The 20250-nt window shown below is 54.8% G+C and overlaps 1 protein-coding gene across 4 annotated transcripts in view; it reads left to right on the top strand.

The window, feature by feature from the left end:
• TRABD2B (TraB domain containing 2B) overlaps positions 1–19824 on the top strand; it is a 208799-nt gene extending 188975 nt beyond the window's left edge. For 3 of the 4 annotated variants that reach the window (XM_073233890.1, XM_017643421.3, XM_017643422.3), the window contains 3 exons: positions 7874–7964; positions 11059–11328; positions 19359–19713. In XM_073233890.1, coding sequence (XP_073089991.1) covers positions 7874–7964; positions 11059–11328; positions 19359–19578 — 581 coding nt within the window. In that variant the 3' untranslated portion in view covers positions 19579–19713. Of the gene's footprint in view, positions 1–7873; positions 7965–11058; positions 11329–19358 lie in introns of all 4 variants that reach the window. The other variant, XM_073233891.1, reaches the window with a different exon arrangement.
• The last annotated feature ends 426 nt before the right edge of the window (positions 19825–20250 follow it).

The following is a 20250-nucleotide window of genomic DNA, read 5'->3' as shown; positions in this document are numbered from 1 at the left end:
TACTCACCTGGCATCCTGGGTGCTGTAATCCTAGGAAAGGAACCACTGGATGTTGTAATGAGTGTTTACCATGGCCACAGTGAGCCCTGCGCTGAGCTTGGCCCCCTGCAGCTCCCAGAGCCTGTCACAGGCTCCATCTCAGGTTCTCCCATAGTGCCTCGTGCTGACTTTGAATCATTAATCACTAACACTCTTTGCCTGGGTCCAGAGTAGTGTCAGACTCCAGGAGGAAAGGGTGCCACATCAAACCCATCTCAGGGTCCCCAGGACCTGGCACATGCCTGATAAGTAGGAGGTCCCAGTAAAGTCTCCCGGAGAAAGTAGTGCTGGCTATAGGGCCTTAGTGTGCAGGCTGCTCACAACCACCAGGGCTTATGTCCTCACTGATGAGACAGGGGCAGGACACATGGAGGAGGCTTCCTCACCTCCAAACAGAGTATTAATAAAAGGAGGATCTGATCCAAAGGAAATGAAAGGCTCAAACCCTGGGGATTTTGGAGGAACTGAGAGCGTTGCTTGGAGGGATGGTCCAGCGGGGGATCGGTGTGGGGGTGAATCTAAAAGGAAGTACGAAACTTTGGGAGGTCTTGAAGGGGACCCCCAAACTGGGCAATTGTCAGACAGGTGTCAAAGGTCCAGAAGCAGCTCAGGCCCCAGAGGAAGCCTGCCCTGTGCTCAGGGAACCCCAGCCTGGGCAACTACCTCCACGAAATGCCCTTTAATCAGACTTACTTCAAGCCATATGCGGACTTGGACAGACCCGGGCTCTGCCCCTTCCACCTGCATGACACTGGGCAAGCTCTGCTGGCCTCAGCACTGTTGTCGTGAGGTCAGGTGAGAAAATAAATCAGTGTTTCAGTACAACCTAAGTGCTGGAGAAATGGTAGGTGGGATTGCTTCCTTCATATTTGTACCCACCTTTGCATTATTAACGGCAGAGCTGAGCTGACCAGCTAAAGTCTCAGGCTTTTTCATTTTCTGATGTCCTGTATTCTAACAGCCTCCAGGGAGGAGCAGACAGTAAAGGGGAAGAATTGGGTTCCACCCAGACATGTCCAGGTCCCGGGTGGATGTCTGAATCCTCTCTGCTCAGGCCTAACAAGCACTCATTCACCAGCTACGGATACACCTACACGGATGGGGTGCTCACTCCCTCACAGAGCTGGACAGTTGCCCAGAAGTGTTCCCTGGGCCCAGCTGAAACCTGCCCTCTAGTCTTGTGTCTCTGCAATTCAGAATTCCACAGCTTGTCCCTCCTATCCCAACCCTCGCCATTGCCCATGTTTTATTCTTTCAGCCCTTTCACTTTTTGTCCCGGCAACCCAGAACCACTACTGGGGGCCTGCACACCCCTCACCCTTTTTCCTTTCTCTGCTCATTCATGTGCTATGCCCTAGGCCAAGAAGGCCCTCCCTCCTCTATTCCTCCTGCTCACCTGCAGTCACTGCTCTCTGACCCCTAGTCTGGATCACACCCCTCACTCTTCAGCCCCATGGCCCCTGCCATCCCTCCATCACCGCACTGTTCAGGCTACCCTGCCTGGTCATAGTTTGCATGCCCGTCTCCCCTCCACACTGTGATGTCCTCTAGGGTGGGGACCATGTATCTCAGCTCCTGGCACAGACTGGGGTTAGGGGAGGTGTCATCTCAGTTTTGCTGAACTGAAAAGGCCCAGCCCTGTGCTGGCTGGCCAGCAAAACAGAGAAGAGGACATAGCTCTGCCATTTTCCCGACAGACGCTCCTTGGGAGATTAGGAACCCCAAGGTACCCCGATTGCCCATCCTCTGGTCCATCCATCCAGCCCTCCTGTTACACTTCCTCGGGAAAACAAACACTACTGTTGCCTGATATTCACCCGGTTGATCCTGGCAGCTAGATTAGCATCTGAAAGTTTCCCTTGCATTAATTTCAGACGGTACATAAATATGGGCTTGGGATCCCTCTTCCAGGAGAAAACTGGAAACCCAGCAGACTCGCTGGAGAGAAAACATGTGTGCTGGCCGAGGGGAGCCCATGTTACTTTGGAGCCTTTGTGGGAACATCTGGTTCTCCCCTCCTCCCCCTCACCCGGCCCCGCAACACTGTCTTGAAGTCACGGTGAATTGGCATGTTCTTCTTGCTGAACGCTCTCGCACTTCTCTCCAATCTGGTGAACCCTGGAATGGACACATGTTTCTGACGATTCCTTGTCCCCAAATGTGAACTCAGGCCCCCTTGCAGCTGCCGATACTTCAGAGGGGGTGTCTGGGAACGTGTGGTGGGCCCAGGCACCTCAGAATGCAAGTCCAAGGCTCGCCTTTAATTAGCTGTGTGACCTTGGGCAGCTCCCAGCCCCCTCCTGAGCTTCAGTTTCCTCATCTGTAATCTGGGGTTACCTCGGAAATGAAATCATATTTGAGAAGCACCTTGCACCCCAGAGACTTACTGAATAGACTCGAGTTTGTATGCAGGTCATCAAATGATAGACTCTGAGAGGTGGGAGGACCCAGGAGGGGCAACTGACATGGAAACACAGTCAACTGGCATAGTAGAGCACAGAAAGGGAGGAAACACAGAAAGGGAGCCTGAGGTCACACAGCTGGCTGTTGAGCCAGGTTTTCTTGTCCTAACAGCAGGGCAGGATTCTTCACTCTGTTCTACCCTGCCCTTCCATGTCAGAAGGTAAATGGGGACCATGGGGCTCTGCCTAACTGACGGGTAGGGGCTAAATCCAACCAATCTCTGTTCATGGAGTCTTGTGCCCTGGGAGCTTTTTTCTGTGCACTAACATGTCATGGGGCTGGGCCTGCTCAGAGCAGGACACCTTGCCTGTGAGTATGGTGATCCTTGAACAACACGGATTTGAACTGCATGAACAGGTCTACTTAACATGTGGATTTATTTCAATAAGTATGTTGGAAAGCTTTTTTGGAGATTTGCAACAATTTGGAAAAACAACTTTTTTTCTCTAGCTTCCCTTACTGTAAGAATACAGTGTAAAATACATAAAACATACAAAATATGTGTTAATCCACTGTGTACGTTATCAATAAGGCTTCCAGTCAGCAGTTGGCTATTAATAGTTAAGTTTTTGGGAAGTCAAAAGTTACATGCGGATTTTTGACTGCATGGGGTTAGTGCCACAGCCCGTGTTGTACAAGGGCCAACTGTGCATGGATGTCCTTTAAGTGGTACTGTGGCTGGTGGGGTCAGGGGAGACAACCACCAATCCAGCCCCCTCATTTGTAAGACTAGAATTCCCCTCCCGGCCCTCGCTCCTCCCCTTCGCTGTCCTCCCCTGGATCTCCACTGGAATCCTGCCCATCCTGGCTACGTGGGTCCCTCCTCCAGGAAGCCTCCTCTGATGTCCTCAGAGGCTTTGTCTCTCCTCCACATGGCCCTTTTTTCTTTTCTGGGTTATCTTTCTCCTCTGTCTTCTTCCTCCCTTTCTACCTTCCCTCTGTCTCTTTGTATCTCTTAGCCCTGACCTTGCCTCTCTCTCTCTCTCCCTCTGTCTCAGTCTCTTTCCGTGTCCTCTCTCCCTACTGTGTGTCTCTTATAGCCTGTCTCCCAGCCCCTCTCTCCTCCTTTGCCCTGTCTGCCATTTCCTGGCGTCCAGGAGCTCTCTTCCCCTCCGCCCCTCTGTGAGTGCCTCGCCGCTCTCCGCCTCCATCTGTGTCTCCTCTCCCCAACTCTTTGGCTCCGTGTGCCCCACCCCTCCCTGTTTTTCTTCTCCTTTCTCCTCTTCTCTTCCTCATGGCCTCCGCAGATGAAATGCAGCATGCCTTCCTGCAGAGAGCTGGCCAGAGAGCAGCTGTCAGTGCTGGAAGGAGCTGCTGAGCAGTGGCCAGGAGACCCCGGGAGCCTGGGCAAGCCATGCAGGCTGAGCCCCAGCCCCGTGGGGCCCCTTTGGAAACTTTCCACACCTTCCCTGCAGGTTCCAGAGTGGGTATAGTGCCTTTTTCAGGATTTGTGACCTTGGAGGCCAGCCTAAGCCCTGTCTGCCAGCCCCTGGGGACAGCATGCTCTGGGCCCTGACTCGGAGGGCTGGGGCAGTGGCCAAGCTCCTGGGATTGGTGGAATCTGCAGAAGCATCACCAAGGGGCCAGGCCAGGGCTAGAAGGGGAGGGGATGCATGAGCTCAGGTCTCCTGGGGATAGGATGAGATCATGGAAAGGACATGGAGTAACAACTTTTGTCATTCATTCATTCAACAAACAATCATGAAGCCACCACCATGTGCCAGGCTTAGCCCTGGGGACAAAGATGAATCAGGCATGGCCCCTACCCTTGAAAAGCCCACAGTCACCCCTCAAGTGGCTTGTTGGGAACACTTTCTGACAGAGGCCACTCGGGCATGGGAAGATCATTCCAGCAGTGAGAAGAGTGGAGGGAACACGGAAGACGCTGTTTCGGGCAGAAGGTGATGGGGACCTGGGGTAGCCATGAGGTAAAATCAAGGGGACTCTGGTGGCTGATTGGACGAGGACAAGGAGGGAGAAGGAAGAGTCAAAACAGGGTCCACCTGACTTGGATGTGGGTGCTCAGTTGAGACACTTCCCGGAGAAGGGGAAGGTGGGTTGGATTTTACAGGCTCTGGAAGACTGGAGGTGGAGATGCCCCAAAGGCCAGTGGACAGATGGGTCTGCGCTAGGACGGCAGTGCCAGAGTGTCATCATTGCGTGGTTGCCGAAACCATATAGGTAGGGGACTCGTCCACAGATTGTGAGTGAGAAGAAGGCTGTGGATAGAGTTCCAAGGGGCCCCCACATTTATCAGACAGAAGAAAGGAGCCCACCAAGAGACCAGACAGGAAGCTGGAGAGGAAGATGAAGAGAACTGGGGCAGACGGTGCTGCGCAGTCCTGAGAAACCAAAACCCTAAGGAGGGCAGGGCAGAGGCATGGGCATGCGGGATTCCCAGTGAATGGCTGCATCCTACCGGCCTGGGGCGCAGACTGCAGGGGAGGGCACCTCCGGCAGGGGTGCAGCACCCTGTCCTGGAGCTGGAGGGAAGGAGGTAAACGTGTGTGGCTTAGAGAAGGACGGAATGGGAATTTGAAAAAAATCATTGCTGATTGTTTCTAATTTCTCAAAGTATCTAAAGTCTTCTGTTTAGGGTCTTATGCTGCACAGTAAGGGCCTGGAACTGCTGAAGTTGAGGAATGTTTGGGGCGCCAACCAGACACTGAAACATTGCCAGCGGAGCTCAAGATCTGGCCAGCATCTTGTAATGCCTGGGCCCCTCCAAATGCTCCCTCCCCTCTGCTGGCTCCAGGATTGCACCTTTTGGATGGCCACATGGCCATCGGGCAGTATTCACTATTGCTCCTGTGCAGCCTGCTGCAGCCTGTTTCCCTGGTGGCTCTGTTTCCTCTGCTGGACGTGGAGGCCCTCCCCTTTAAATGGGCCTCCATGGAGTTAAGGAAGGGATGGCCTTTGCTGCCAGGAATGGATTCCAAGAGCTGCTGGCAGGTTGTGCACTGGTGGCAGCCACACCCAGTCCCCTTCTTGCCTGATCACACTCCAGGGACAGGCAGGAGTGGGGATGACTCTGTGGCCCTGGCCAGAAACCAGCTTAGCCCATCACTTGAGAGTGCACAGTGCAGAGTGTCCAGAAGACATTCATTCCTCCTGCCTCCTTAGGACTTTACAGCTACAAGGAATCTGCCAAAGGGATACATGTCCGTTTGACACACAGGAAAATTGGGCTTTGGGGCAAGGAAGCCACTTGCTCAGGATCACCTGCAGGAGACACAGCCTTGGCAGCAGCCTGACCTCAACAGCACTGGGTCAAGGCCGGCACCCTGTGAGGGCCTGTTCATTCCTGTGTTGTTCATGGGTCTTCTGTAGCTGGCTTCCCAAATGAGCTGCCCTTACCTCCTAGTCTTTGCACATGCTGTTCCCTTACCAGGAACACCCTCCCCCTCAGTTCTGCCCCACTCTCATTCTCACCTGATTCATCATATCCTCAGTGAACAATGCCTCCTCTAGGAAGTCTGCCCTGACTCCAGGTTGGAATAGAAGCTTTTTGTGTGCCCTCACAACCTCATGTGCTTCTGTCTTCATAGTGCTTGGCCAGGATCAAAAGACCTTGATTTTCAAGACGGTGAGTGCCTGGCACAAGCCCCTACCTGTTCACAATCGTCCAGCACCGGACATGCACTCACTTGGTGTTTGTCAGATAAATGAAATGAATAGGTGGAGAAAGGGAGGAAGGGACAGAGAAGGGGTTTTGGGGTCAAACAAAAGCCTCCCCAAAGAGTCTGAGAGCTAGGGGGGCACATGGATATCACACAGCTCAATCCCTTCCTTATACACAGAGACCCTGAGAGTACTGGAACATAAATGGGTGTGTCTAAGGTGTCAGAGTGAGTGTGGCATGTCCTGGGCTAGAACCCACACCAGTGATGTTTAGCAGTAATGCAGAGATGGGATTTCAGGGACTGTGCAGGCCAGCTAGAGAGAGATTGTTGGGCCAGAGGAACTTACTGGGAGTCATAAAACCAGCCCATTGGAGTGCAGGGCTGGCTGGCAGAGGGCTGCAGGGTTCATCCCTCTGCTCCAGCACTGTGCAATCCCAGCCTGACTGTGTGTCAGTAGCCTCTCCATCCCCAACAGCTTGTCCACTTGCCATTCTCCTCAGACCTCCCTGGGGCTGTCAACATGCTGACCTCCTGGCTTCCCACCTGGCTTCCCACCTGGCTTCCCACCTGTCACCACCTGTCACAGGCAATTAGAGTAACAGAGGATTTCCCCCCTGCTTCTGGGATGGGTGGTGAGCTGGAGGGGAGTGTGCTGTCTGGGGGAGGGGGTTCAGGGTACACCCATGGCTGGGAGGGCACAAGGCGCTACCACCCCTCTGCCCACTTAGAACAGGTCGGGAGACTGAGGCCTGGGGAAAGAAGGGGCTTGCCAGAGTGCTGTCCCCACAGACCCTGGGCCTCCTGAGGGGTCTTCCTAACTGGAGCCTGGGAAAGCCTACACCGCGTCCTCAGACCTCATCCCACCAAAGGAGGGTGATTCCTAGTCTCATCTAAGGCCATGACCCAAACTATTCATTTCTATATTCTCAGCATATAGCACAGGCCTGGCCACAAGAGCAATTGCGTGACAAACGTTTGTTAAATGAATGACTGGTGAATACGGGTGAGATGGAGACAAGCTCCCTCCCGCATATACACAGCGAGACTACTTGTGCAGGCTTCAGCTCTGGTTGTACCTCCTCTATGCCACTGCCACTCTCTGCCAGACCCTGCCCCCAGCGGGGTTCTGTTGCTCTGTCCTTCCCCAGAATCTTACCCATCAGGGCTACCCCAGGCCCTGGCTGTGGCCACACAGTCTCTGCTCTGTGGAGCCTGGTACGGTCAGGAGACAGACATGAAAACACAGACCCCTGTCCCTGTCCTAATGGAGGGAACCTCGAATGCCAGTGGTGAAGAGCCATAGCCCTGCTGAGGGTTTGAAGGCTTTTGGGAGGAGGTTTTCTCAGAGTTGGTCCTTGGATAATTACTGGAGGCTGTCCCTGCCTGGACCATCCGGTGCAGGGGTCCGCCTGATGGTGTGAGGCACAGAGATGCAATATGAGACACTCCTGAGCCTTGACTACAGGCCAGCCACTGCTTCCATAGCCCTCACACACCCTGGAGGTTGCTCGTACAATCACTCCCACTTTACAGATGGGCAAACTGGGGCACAGAGAGGTACAACCAGTGAGCAGCAGAGCCAGGATTTGGACCCAGGCTGGGTGACACCAGGATATCTTCCGGCTACACCACATTGCCTTTCAGGGAGCGTGGAACCCCAACTTTGGTGTAGGTCACTGGCCTGAGGCTCCCCCCAGTTGCTGATGACCTGACATGTGACTGAGCCCACTTTTTCTTTTGTGTTCCAGGTCACTTTCTGGGCAACAACACAGTCATCGATGTCCTTCGGCAGGCAGGGCTGGAGGTGGAGCACACACCCGCTGGGCAGACCATCCATAGGTAAGTAGCAAGGCTTCCTGAGTGCAGGACAGGCTGGCCCTTGGCCACAGGTCCCCAGGCCATGCCTGACCATGTGCTGCATGGCCAGGCTGCACCCTGCCTCCCTGCCAGCCCGCAGGGAGAGCTGTGAAGAAGCCTCTGGGGAGAGGCGGGAGGGGGCCTAGAAGAGTGGAGAGGGTGGTGCTGGAGGTAGGAACACTGGGGTGGAGGCTGGTGCCCAATTCTGGAAGGAGATAAGGTGGCCAAGGCAGTGGCGGTGGGAATGCGAGGAACATCAGGCTTTGAGAGATGTTCAGTGTTTAGAGACTGGTGACTGGGGGTAGAGAGTGGAAGAACTGCCTAGAGGATGTGGGTAATGCCCAGGCCCTTAATCAAGATGTGACTGTGATTAGGACGAGGAGTGGCCTGGCCTCACCCCCACATCCCTGCCCCACCCACACCTCATCACTGCCTACCTCTGACCACATCTCTTTTCCTGCCTGAGCACACCCACTCCACTCAAATATCCAGAGTGGCCATCCTCTCTTCCTGTTGGGGTGTCCTCACCCTACCTGAGACTGACAGCTGCCCGAGGGTAGGGGCGAGCTGGGGCTAACCGTGGTGCACAGGGCCAGGCCGGCACGGCAGAGGTATCAGGGCAAGCTGGGCATCTCTGGAGGCCAATGACAGGATCATTAAATTCAGGGATTCCATGCAGCCCAAGTTCCAACTGTTAGGCAGGAGCCTTCCTTACCAGCAACCACAGCAACCACAGTGCAATTTCAGACCCCTCACTGACGTTACAAGAGCCAGAGTCTGAAAGAGCTTGCTTGCGTAATCATAGCCAGTATTTAATCACTGTTCACTGCACCAAGCTCTAAGCATTTTTGATTCATTAAGTCCTCACAACCATATGAGGTAGAAACGTATCTCCATCCTAAAATTGAGGCACTTGAAGCCCCGAGAGGTGAGTCACTTACAAAAGGACACACAGCTCTTATAAATGGCATGCTGTCTCTAGGGTCTCCCTGAGCTCTGCACCACTCCCTGTTCCCACTCTAGGGACTGGGGGTCCCCAGAAATGATGAGGCCTTGCTCCTCACTCTGCAGAGATGAGGCCTGAGGTCACCCAGAGCACTGGGACTCTGGTCCCCTAGCTCTGGACCAGTGCTAGCCCCTGTCTCCACAAGACTTCCACAGGAACCTCTCAACTCCCTTCAGCTGGATTCCTTCGTATTCTCATCTTCTGAGTTTTCCTGAACATTTGAGTGTAGCACAAATCAGTCTGTCCTGGGCCAGAGCAGGCCTGTGTTTAAGGGTCGAGGGACCCAAGGTAGCCCTGGGGACAGCACATTCCTCAAGCTCCTCCTCACAGCCCCAAGGACTTGGCCTTGAAACTCCTTGTTTCTGCTGGGTTGGGGCTGGGGGTGGTGGGGGCAGGGAGACCAGTGGGATGCCTCAGCTCCTATTCATCTCAGAGCCGAGGCGCCTGAGGAGGGTTGCCCCATGGCACCCCCACCACCAGCCCTGCTCTGAGAGCTCTTGCCTGAGTCTCCATGTGCAGGCCGAACCCCTGCGGGCGGGGTGATGGGCAGGATGCCAGGGAGGCCCCCAACAATAAAAACCATCATCGGTCACAGGTGCTTCCTGGAGCCATCTTTTTGTCTGCCTGTTTTGAATTATCTCCCCAGCAGCTGCGGCATCTTCTGGACCTGGGAATCTGGGGTTGCCGCGGGGTCTGGGGGCAGAGAAGCCGAGCTGATGGCCTTCTCTCCTTCAAGGAAAGAGAAGCCCTCATGGCGTCGTGCAGGCAGGAGTAGACAGGGAGGACAGGCTGTTGGCTGCCTCGGGTGCTGCCTTATGTTTATAATTCCTGAAATTGTGCTCAACCTTCCCCTGGATCAGATGTCCTCCAAAGGAATTCTGTTTGGGACACAGAGGAAAGAATGAAGGGGAGAGTTAGCAGAGGATGTCCTCAGGCTGAGCAGGGTCTGTGCACACCTCTGTGCAGAATGTGAACTCCACCCATTCCTCATCACTGCTTCTGCGCCTACAACAACCAGCATTAAAGGGAGGCCAGCTTACGCCAGGCACTGTTAAACCTCATCTCATTCATCCTCATGACAGCTCTATGAAGCAAATACTATTACTACTCCATTTCACAGCTAATTGCTGCTTGAGACGATGGTGTCACAGACGCTGTAAGTTGTGGAGCCAAGATGTGAACCCACGGCTGTTTACCTGTGGCTCAAGCTCTAACCTTCTTAACATTGTCCCGCCTCCCTGAAGAGGTGTTCAGTAAATAAGTGTTGAATGCATCAATGGGTGGTTGGACAAATGACACAAGCAACTGTATTAATATTTAATAATATTTAATTAGTAATGCTAATTACCAAGATGTTTCAGCTGCTTACTATTTGCCAGGCACTGTTCTAAGTGCTTTCCCAGTGTGAACATAATCTTCATGATGCCCCAATGAGGTACAGGCTGAAATATTCCCATTTTACTTAGCAGGAGACTAAGGCACAGTGAGGTTAGGGAACTTGCATAAAGTCCCTCAACCAGAGCTTGTCTAATGAATGAGACCCTGACCAAATCAGATATGCCCCCAGAGACCAGCCCATGGCTCACTCCCTCACCTCCTACTAGTCTGGGCTCCAATGTCACTCAGCAGTGACCCAACCACCCTCCTGCCTCGAGCCCTCCATCCCCACGCTCTCTCCTGTCTCTGCTGTATTTTTGTCCTCCGCAGTTACCACCATCTGATGTCCTGGATGTCTTACTGTCTGCCTTCTGCCTCAGAACCTGAGCTCTAGCAGGGCAGGGACTTTGTTTTGGTTACTGCTTTTGCCTGATTTCTAGAAAGGCGCCTGGTGCAGAGTAGATACCCAATAAATATTTTATTGAATCAATATTTATTGAATATATGAAACAATGAGTTACACTCCATCTCTGAACACCAGATGGTGGTTTTCCTGGGTTACTCTCACCAGGCCCAGCAAGGACACCCTGGCATTTTCTCCTGCTGTGACAACTTACCCGTGAAAGCGCATTCCCCATCACACAGATGACACGCTCCAACACATGGGCCTCACTTGCTGTTGCCCCTTTCCAGCCCTGCCGCCCGGACCCCCGCACCCCTCCCTGAGGGGGCCTCAGCAAGCCCGGCCCCAGTGACCCCAGCTGCTGCTGTCCCCGCAACACCCTCGGCGACCCCCACCACCCCACCCGAGGAGGAGGACCCAGCCCTGTCCCCACATCTCCTGCTCCCCGACAGCCTCAGCCAGCTGGAGGAATTTGGGCGGCAGAAGAAGTGGCACAAGAGGCAGAACAAACACCAGCGGCCACGGCAGTTCAATGACCTCTGGGTCCGCATCGAGGACAGGTGAGCTGAGGAGGGGCAGGTCTGTCAGGAGCTGGGTATCTCTCCCGGCCAGCCTGCCTCAGAGCCACCCAGGGCCAGGCACGTCTGTTATATGCAAGCCCCACGTTTAGAAAGGGCAGGTGGGTACCTGAGTGGACACTTCAGGGCTACTTGACCCCATTCACAAAAGATCCCCCTGCTCATCCTTTGTGGTTTACAGAGCACATGCACATCTAATTTTTCATTTTTATTCTCAAAGTAAGAGCAACTACAATTTTCTGTTTTTTGAGTGAGGAAATAGAAGTTTCCCTCAGGCACATTGGACAAAAGTCTGCTTTGCCCTTGGCTTTCCTGGATGCCCTGAAGTGCAAAGTGGGTTCCATCTGGGCCACAGGCCAGAAGGTGAAACTAGGGTAAAGTGGAGCAGGTGGGCTGCATCAGAAGGCTGTGTTCTCCCTGCGCCTGGAAGGGCTGAGTGCAGACACCTTAGCAGAGAGACAGGGAGATCCCGCTGTGCCAGAGAGAATGGCAGACCAGGCCCGACACCCTTAATGCTCTGGGCTCTGTCTTGGGGGCTGGGGATTTGTGATAAATCTCATTGCAAATGAGCAGCTGCAAAAATCATCCTCCTGTACTGGTACCTCCCATCCTCTGCCTGTGTACCCCTCCCAGCCCTGGTCCCACCCCCTCTGCCTGTCTGTCCCCAAACTTCCTGCTGTAACCAAGGTGCTATCTTCCAACCTCTGCCTGTAGGCTCAGTGCCTTAGGTTCTGCTTTGGTGTAGGAATCTCCATATTTGATAAACAGCATGGCTGAAGCACTGGGATGCCGCAGGGGGTGGCCATCAGTGAAGGTCAGAGTCCTACCCACTGCGGTAGCCCAGCCCTGGCATTGTTTCCCAGAGTGGGCCCTCGGACACTCAGAGTCTCCGTCTGGACCCTAAATACTGTCATCTGGGATTTCCTCAGCACCTCCAGAAGCAATCATCTGGGGTGCTTGTAAGCAAACAAATTTCCAGGCCCACCGCAGGCCTTCTGAATCAGAACCTGCAATGCAGGAGCCAGTGAAGCCATGTGTTGAATGTGTAGTGGAGAGTCTTCTGAGTAGCTCTGGAAAACATAGGCCCAACTCGGAGTTACAGGTGCTAAACTAAGCAAGGCCTGGGGTCAGGGGCTTGTCCGGGGTCACACAGGGGCTGGGGGCTCCTCTGGTGCTGCCCACTTCATGAGCCTCCTGCAGTCAGGTCCCTGAGTCATCAGCAAGAGGTTGACATTGTCCAGTCCACTATCATACAGTGCTGGGTGTACTCTATTCTTAAAAAACCTCCACCAAATGAGAGTCGAGCCCATCGCTCCTTTAGGTATTGGTTTCAAAGCGCCTGACCTGAGTTACTGGGAAATGTACTTCTGCAGAGCCCTGGCGGGCCCAGCCTGCCCAAGGCAGAGGCACTGTTGCAGCTATATTAGCTCTGACACATTTGGCTCATGTGCCCAGCATGGGCCACCCCCTTCAAACTGGGAGCGAGGGCAAAGAGTTACCAAGAGCCACCTCCTTCAGCCCTGGAGAGAGCTTGCAGGCTGCCAGGGAGGCTCGGGGCAAATGGAGGTGCCCGCAACCCCTCAAGCACTCAATCAAGAGGGTCATTAGGGTCCTGATCAGCCTCCCAGGGGGACCAGGAGACCTGGCCAGTGGTGGGTCCAGCCCGTGGGGTGACAGAAGGCTGGCTGTCAGCCCCAGCAACAGACCCCAGCCTCTAACCGTGTCTGAAAGGTAAATCCCAGCAAATGACTCCAAACCGTTTCCTTTTCACAACACATAACTCTGAAAGACAGAGGGTGTTTCAGGAGAAGAAAACAGCTTTTCTTTGGCAAAAAGGAGCCAACAGGTAAACTGTGGGTGGATCTCTTCCTTCCATCTGGTTGGATGGGAGAAGGACGTTTCCACCAACCGGCAGCCTGTTTGGGGAGGCCCCGAGCTCCCGGAGAGGCCCAGGTGCAGAGCACAGCTCCTGTCCCAGGGGACTCGTACCGCCCTCCCAAGTCTCCAGTTCTCTGAAGGGACACCCAGGGCCCATTTGTAGCCGTTTTCTAGCTAAACCGTTTTCCTTGGGGCCTTAACTCTCTTCAGAGTTTTCTCATTTTCTTCCCCCCAAAATCGCACTGGGGCCTTCCTCCCCATCCCCTGTCCCCGCTCACCTTCCACCTGTGATCCTGCAGCAGGCTCCTGCCAGGCCCGCACATCACACCTCCTCAGCCTCAGATTCCCCGGTGCTCCCACCACCGCCAGGAGAACACCCTGTCCTCACCTGGGTGCAGAGCCTCTGCGACCTTTCCTGCCCCATCCGCCGCCCCCCTTCCGCCCTCGGGATACTTCGGGCCTTGTCTTGCTGGCTATGTGCCGCCCCTCGGCAGGCCGCATCCAGCCCCTCTCCCCACCTTTGTAGTTGCTCCTCTCTCTGTTGGGGGCGGTGCAAAAGGACATTTGCTGAGCTCCCGCTCTACGCCAAGCACTTATATCCTTCATGCCCCCAGACCTGTCAATAGTTCCAGAAGGAAGCCCTCTTAGATAAACAAGGAAACTGAGGCTCAGCAAGGTAAGGTAACTTGCCAAAGACCACACAGCAAGCCAGGTGTGCAGCCAAAACCGGCACCCAGCTCTGTCCCACACTAAGGTCACATCCATCCATGGCCACGCAAGCTCCCCTCCTGTGCTCACCTCCACCCCAGCCCGGCTGAGTCTCCCCTCCTCCCTGCAGCATGGCTGTCTCGGTCCCCGTGGTGTCTCTGTCCTGGCACGGTCACACAATTCCTCACTTGTGTTTCTAGGCCAGGAGACACTGGGGACCTGGTCTGGTTGGACTTCTCTGGTCACCAGAGGCCTTGCTGAGAATTTGTTAAGTGCATGCATGAGTGAGAGAAGGAGGGCAAGCCTGGGATGGGGGCTGCAAGCGCCTGGCCAGGACACAACCTGAAGTAGGCTGGCCTCCCCGTGCCCCTCATTACCCAAGATGTAAACACACCAGAGGAAGTTTAGAGAAGCAGCAGCCCATGGCAGGATGATTTATGGGGAGCCGTAGAAAGCACCAAGTGTGTGTCCACAGATTGCTGCACAGTGGCAGCAGAGCAGTCTTGGGGAGCCCCTGCATCTGAGAGCCAGGGGCGGGGCAGCAGGGCAAAGGCCATTCTCTCCACCCCAGTGGGGCAAGGGGCCTGTGGCAATCCCCAGTTTCTCCTTTTGCACAGTTAGGGCCTTAACTGGCCTCTGAGGTTCTACCAGCCCTGTTGTTCTCCCAGTCCACAGCTGGTGTGTGTGTGTGTGTGTGTGTGTGTGTGTGTGTGTGTGTGTGATGGGGTGGGGTGGAGGGTTGGAAAAACTAGGGAGCAGAGTGAGAGGACATCAGGATGGAAGGATAACCATGAGGAGCAGGTGCAGGGGAGAGAACCTTCCAAGTACCAGGCATGGCTGGAAGCAAGGCCCAGAGGTGGCATCAAGATGCAATGGAGCCAGAGCCTTGTGGGTACCACCATGCAGGGACAGAGAGTACAGGACACACATGCACAAGGAGTCATTGCCATCCTGGGCCTCGGTTTCCCCGAGGTATGAGCAGATGTCCAAAGTCCCCTCAGAGGGAAGAGACACAGTGCTTCACCCTCAGTCCCTGGGAGGGCTCTGCACACCCCCTGCCAGCCTGCCCATGGGCCTGAGGTCTCCAGCAACTCCTCCTCCTTCTCCTGGGAAGGTCCACAGTGGTCAGTGTCTGTGAGGCCAGAACCCCCTGTGATTAGAGGTAGAAGATAACCACATGAGAAATAGGAAGCCAGATCACTCAGTGAATTAAAGCACAAAGGAATTCAGACACAATGAACTTCAAATCCCAGCCCCTCCTACATGCCTTGAGGCTGATAGAGTAAATGAGGTGGCTTGTGAAGTGGTCAGCTGGCATCAGATCACTGGTGACATTTGGCAGTCATTGCTCCCAAAGCTGGTGGCTGGACTCTCAGAGGCCGGTGTAGGATGGCCTACCACCCACTCCCCGGCAGGAGCTGCTCATGGGCCTTTGGCACGTCTCAGGCTGCGCCCCCCCCCCCCACCATTTAGTAGCTGCCCACACACCGGTTACCCAGCTCTGTGTTCAGTGATGGCGAGGACAAGAGCAGGAAGGGTCTCCAGTTACGGCCAGGCGCCATATATGCAGCTGGAAGAGCCTTGGAGCCACAGTCAGCCAGCCTGTGCCTGCAGAGGGGCCCCGTCAACAAGGGCTAAGGGAGGACGCAGGCCTTCCCAGCAGAGAAGCCCAAGTGGCCAAAGGCGAGGCTGGCTTGGGCCTTAGACACCAGGACCTGTCACTTTAGATTCCTACCTGTGTCTGACTAGCTAAGCCCAGAGAGGCTGAGGCCCAGATCTGAGTCACAGTGGGGTCTCCTCCAGCCAGCTCACAGGCAGAGCTCCACCCCCAGGCAGCAGGACCACCGGCCAACTAGGCCCTGCATGACCCAACTCCATCTCCACTGTCTCCTCAGAACCCTCGAAGGCAGTCACCCAGGGCACAGCCCAGCAACCCCTTGCATTGGGAAGAAGGCCATGACCCCGAATCTCCCAGAACCCAGCCCTGGATGGCTCTTAAAGACCCCTGAGTGCCAAAATTGGACCCATGCCCCAGGAAGCCCTAGGGAGGGGCAGACAGCTGACACCATCTCAAGCACCAGCCCTACTTTGCTGTGCTTCATACCTTGGACTCCTCCCGAGAGCTCACTTCTGACTTCTGCTGCTAGAAAACATTATAAAGTCCCTAGGTCTGTGCCTGCTCCTTCGTTGTACACATGGGGAAACTGAGGTCTAGGGGACAGGACTTGCCCAAACTCACACAGGAAACAGGAAATAGGGCAGGCAGAACAGAGCTCCTGGCCTCCCGCAGGCAAAGGGGCCCTTCCCCACTCTAGGGCCCAGTTGGCTCAGAGAAGACGTGGCCCCTTGGTGCCAGCTGTCTGAGAAGCCTGGGAACTCAGAGTGTTTGGTTTGGCTTTGAAGCCACTTTACCATGAGATGATTTTCCCCAGCGTGGGCCTAGGGGCCAGGGGATCTGGACTGGGGACTGTGCTTTGTGAGCAGAGTGGGCCGAGGAGGCAGGGGTGTGTGGAGGGGCTTTCCTCACCCTCCCACCTTGCCACATTTCCCTGGGACTCTTTCCAAGCAATAAACACCCCTCAGGCTCCAATGGGGAGTTTGCATCTTTGGGTTTCAAAGTGTGAAAGCAAATGCCTTTGGGTGCCTTGTAAGACATAGTTTTCCTAACTCCTTGGTCTTCCTCCTTGTGGCAGGGCTGGGCACAGCATCCCGGAGGTACACAGCCTCCTTTCCTGCCACCAGCCCTCCCGGCCCAAAGGACAGGGCAGCAGCTAGCAAGGGACTTTCGTAGACCTTTTGTGTTGTGTACAGGGGTTTTCTTTGCACTAGAAAAGAAAGTGGGGGAGGGGCTGAGGTAACCATCTGCTCTGCGCATGGGCATGATCCCTCCCAGGGCCTCGGCCACATGAGGCCTTGTCTCCCACATTGGCAAGTCCCCACCCACAGGTTTTTGAGGTCTCGGCAAGAAGCACCACATCTCCCTCTTGGGCTCCCCAGTATGTGTTTGCACAGCCGCTCAGTTAGGGAAGGCACCTAGGCCTGGCTCCGGCTGCCTGGTGCAGTCTGTGTCCTAATCCCCTTCAGCTGTTTCCTTATCTTGGTTATGGGAGTAATGAGATGACATATGTTTGGCATCAAGCATGGTGTTTGCCAGCAGATAGTAAGTGCTCTATGAGTGGAAGGTGTTATTAGTGGCAGAGATGCAGACACAAACATGCTAATAATGATACTAAAAATAGCCAAAACCATGTCGTGCTTCCAGCATGCCAGGCATTCTTCTAAGCACCTTACATACAGGAACCATTCAAGACTCATACACATTAACAGGTGCCTATGACACAGTGAGATCCCTGAGACACGTACGGGGTTTCATGGGAACCTTAGCTCTCCCAGGTGGCTCCAGGTGAGGGATACTGAGTCAGACCTTCAAAGGTGAGTTGGAAAATGGCCCCAGAACATTAAATGTGACTGGAGAGGGTGGTGTGCATTGGGAAAGCCAGGAAAGGCGAGGTCAGCCGGCCCCAGATAAGGTGAGAGGTGTCAGGAGCTCTGAAGGCTGGCACAGGGTGGGAGGCCTGACTTGCCAGATTTTGTGTGTGGTAAGGGGCATTCAAAGCTGTCTGGTCTGCCCCCTCCAGCTCCACGTGCACACTCTGTTCAGGAGTGTCTTCCCTCTGTCCAGGGTGTGTGACAAGCCTGATAGCTCCCCTGGGAGTTTCTGAAGACCAGAGCATGGTGCACCACAGCTCCAGGTTGAGAAGCGCCTCAGGCTAGGAGGCAGCAGGACTGGGAGTACAGCAGAGGGAGGGGTAGGGCAGGGAGTCAGGATCCCTTCCCCAACTGAGGGTGTTGAGACACTCCCTCCCAGAGCAGTGGTCTTAGCCCATGTGGAGGCAGGAGTGTGCTTGGCAACCCCTGGGCTTCCTGCCCACCCACCAGGCTGAGGCTGAGTCCGACTCTGTGGGAGGCATGGGCCGGGATGGCAGTGGGGCTGGGCTACTGTGGTGATGACCACAGAGCTCCCCACAGTGATGTGGCCAGTTGTTGGGTGCACACGGCCTGGTGGGGTGGGGGCCCCTAGATGACCCAGGGAGAGAGCAGCCAGCCAGGCGGAGAGAGGGAGCACTGGAAAGCAAGGCGGTGTGCCCACACTGCGGTCACCCAGGAGCCTGCTGGGAATGCCTGCTGGGAGCCTGGTGGGTCTTGCCTTGAGTCCTAGGGCAAGTACTTAACCTTTTGTGCCTTGGTTCCTCCATAGCAAAAAAGGAGACAGTAGTCATACCTGTCTCATGGTGTTGTCATGAGGATGAGAGGTCAGTGTATGCCGAGTGCGCCACACAGAGCTGGCACAGGCCTGAGGCTTTGTGAGTACCTCTCTGGCCTGCCAGGAGTGCCCCCCGCCGTGTGCAAGCTGGACACACTTCCTTCACAGCCCCAACCCTTTTTGCCATCCCAGAGCCTCCTCTCAGGTCTTCCTATGTCTCTGTCGTTGTCCTAACTCTTCCTCAGTCCTGTCCCTCTCTTTGCTCATCATTTCCTCTCTCTCTCTTTCCAGAATTCCACCCAGTCATCCGGTCCTGCGCCCTGCCTGGCCCCCAGCCTCCCCGCCACTTCCCAATGCTACCAAGCCCTGGCCTCGGCCTGCCAATTCATTCTGCACTCAATCTCTTGTTATTTCTCTCTGTCCCACTTTCCGTCTGTCTGTCTCTCTCTCCCTCCTCTCTTTTACGTAGGCTTTCTTGAGCCAGCAATCTCACCCATTACCTCTGAAACTGGATTCTGTTCTTCTAGGTTCATGAACAATTGCACCTTTCACTTAAACTACCTGTGTGTGTGCAAAGTGAGGCTGACCCCAGCCTCCTGCTGCCCCTGCTGCCTCTGTGACCTGGCCACCACTCAGCCTCCCTGAGCCTCAGTTTCCCCATCTGGCGAACTTGGGAGGAAGACCTGCAGGGAAGGTGCATTTTGAGGATCAGAGACACTCTCAGTGAATGATAACCCTGATAATGAGGGCGGAGAGATAGCGCAGCTGTTCCTGCATTTTGTTTTCAGACTAGGGAAGGGCAGAGCAGAAGGGCTGGGGTGCCTGTGCGCAGAGTTGTGGAGGCTGAGTGCCTCCATGTGAGTCTAGGTCAGTCTCCTCCATAGCGCTCCAATTCTTTCTACCTGGGGCCCATTTTGGGTGGTCACACTGGGGACCTGCAGCCCATGAGCCTGGCATGGGAGGGCGAGTGCAGCCTCAGGAGTCCAGCCTGCTGGCTGTGTGGCTCTTGGTTATTCCCTTTCCCTGTCTGAGCCCCTCATTTCCTTCTCTATTTTATGAGAAAAAAAATAAACCCACTAAAAGTGAATCTAAACCCTAGGCCACAGCCCAGGATGAGGCTGCTGAGCAATCACTCCAAGTTTCCTGTGTTTTCTCCTTCCAGCACCACTGCCTCACCACCCCCGCTGCCCCTGCAGCCCACGCACAGCTCTGGGACCACCAAGCCCCCCTTTCAGCTCTCCGACCAGCTCCAGCAGCACGAAGAGCCAGCGCTCCCCAGCAGCTCCACGCCTGGCCACACGTGGCCCACCCTTGGCCTCCTCCCTGCCATTGCTGCCAGCATCGCAGCCCCCTTCCTGCTGCACACCCTCGGGCCCTCTTGACCCCCGCCGCCCCAGGCAGAGAGGCCAGAGAAGCCACAGGAGGGTCTGTGGCCATCTCCCACTGCCCTTGCCCCCACCTCCAGGGGTGCCTGACCCCTCACGGGCAGTCCAGATGGGATTCGTTAGAACACTAAAGCTTTATTGTACCCAAGTTACATCTTCTTTTTTGTAGAAGGATCTTAATTTCCCATAGTGCTATGGGGCTCTTTTGTAAAATATGTGTCCATATTAAAAGAGAAAAATGTATTTATTCTATTGATAAAACTATTTTTATGTGACCTATGTTAACAGCCCTTTTATTAGCCCCAAAGCCAACCCAGGCGGTGAACCCAGGTTGCCAGGACATCTGCCACCTCATGCAGACTGTGCCTTTGAACTGGCTTGCTCCTGGATTAGTGAAAGCCTCCTGTGTCTGGGGTTGGCTTCTCCCACCACAGGGACCTCAGAGAGAGGGGCAGGCAGACAGGCTTAGCTTTTGTGAAGCTGGATTTGGGAGCCAGAGATGTGAACGGCCCTTCCCTCCTCTGGATGCATCCTAGTCCTGGGAAAATACTTTAGGATTTGAAAGAATGCTGCTATTTTGAAAATCCTGAGTGTCTGTGAACTGGCCCTCCAGAGCTCTTGGTAAGTGTTAAAACCAAAGCACCAGGGTGAGGGAGGAATATTGGTGCT

Source organism: Manis javanica, chromosome 4, assembly GCF_040802235.1.
Source record: "Manis javanica isolate MJ-LG chromosome 4, MJ_LKY, whole genome shotgun sequence".
NCBI classification, from domain to species: domain Eukaryota; kingdom Metazoa; phylum Chordata; class Mammalia; order Pholidota; family Manidae; genus Manis; species Manis javanica.
This window is presented reverse-complemented; position numbering and strand designations above follow the sequence as displayed.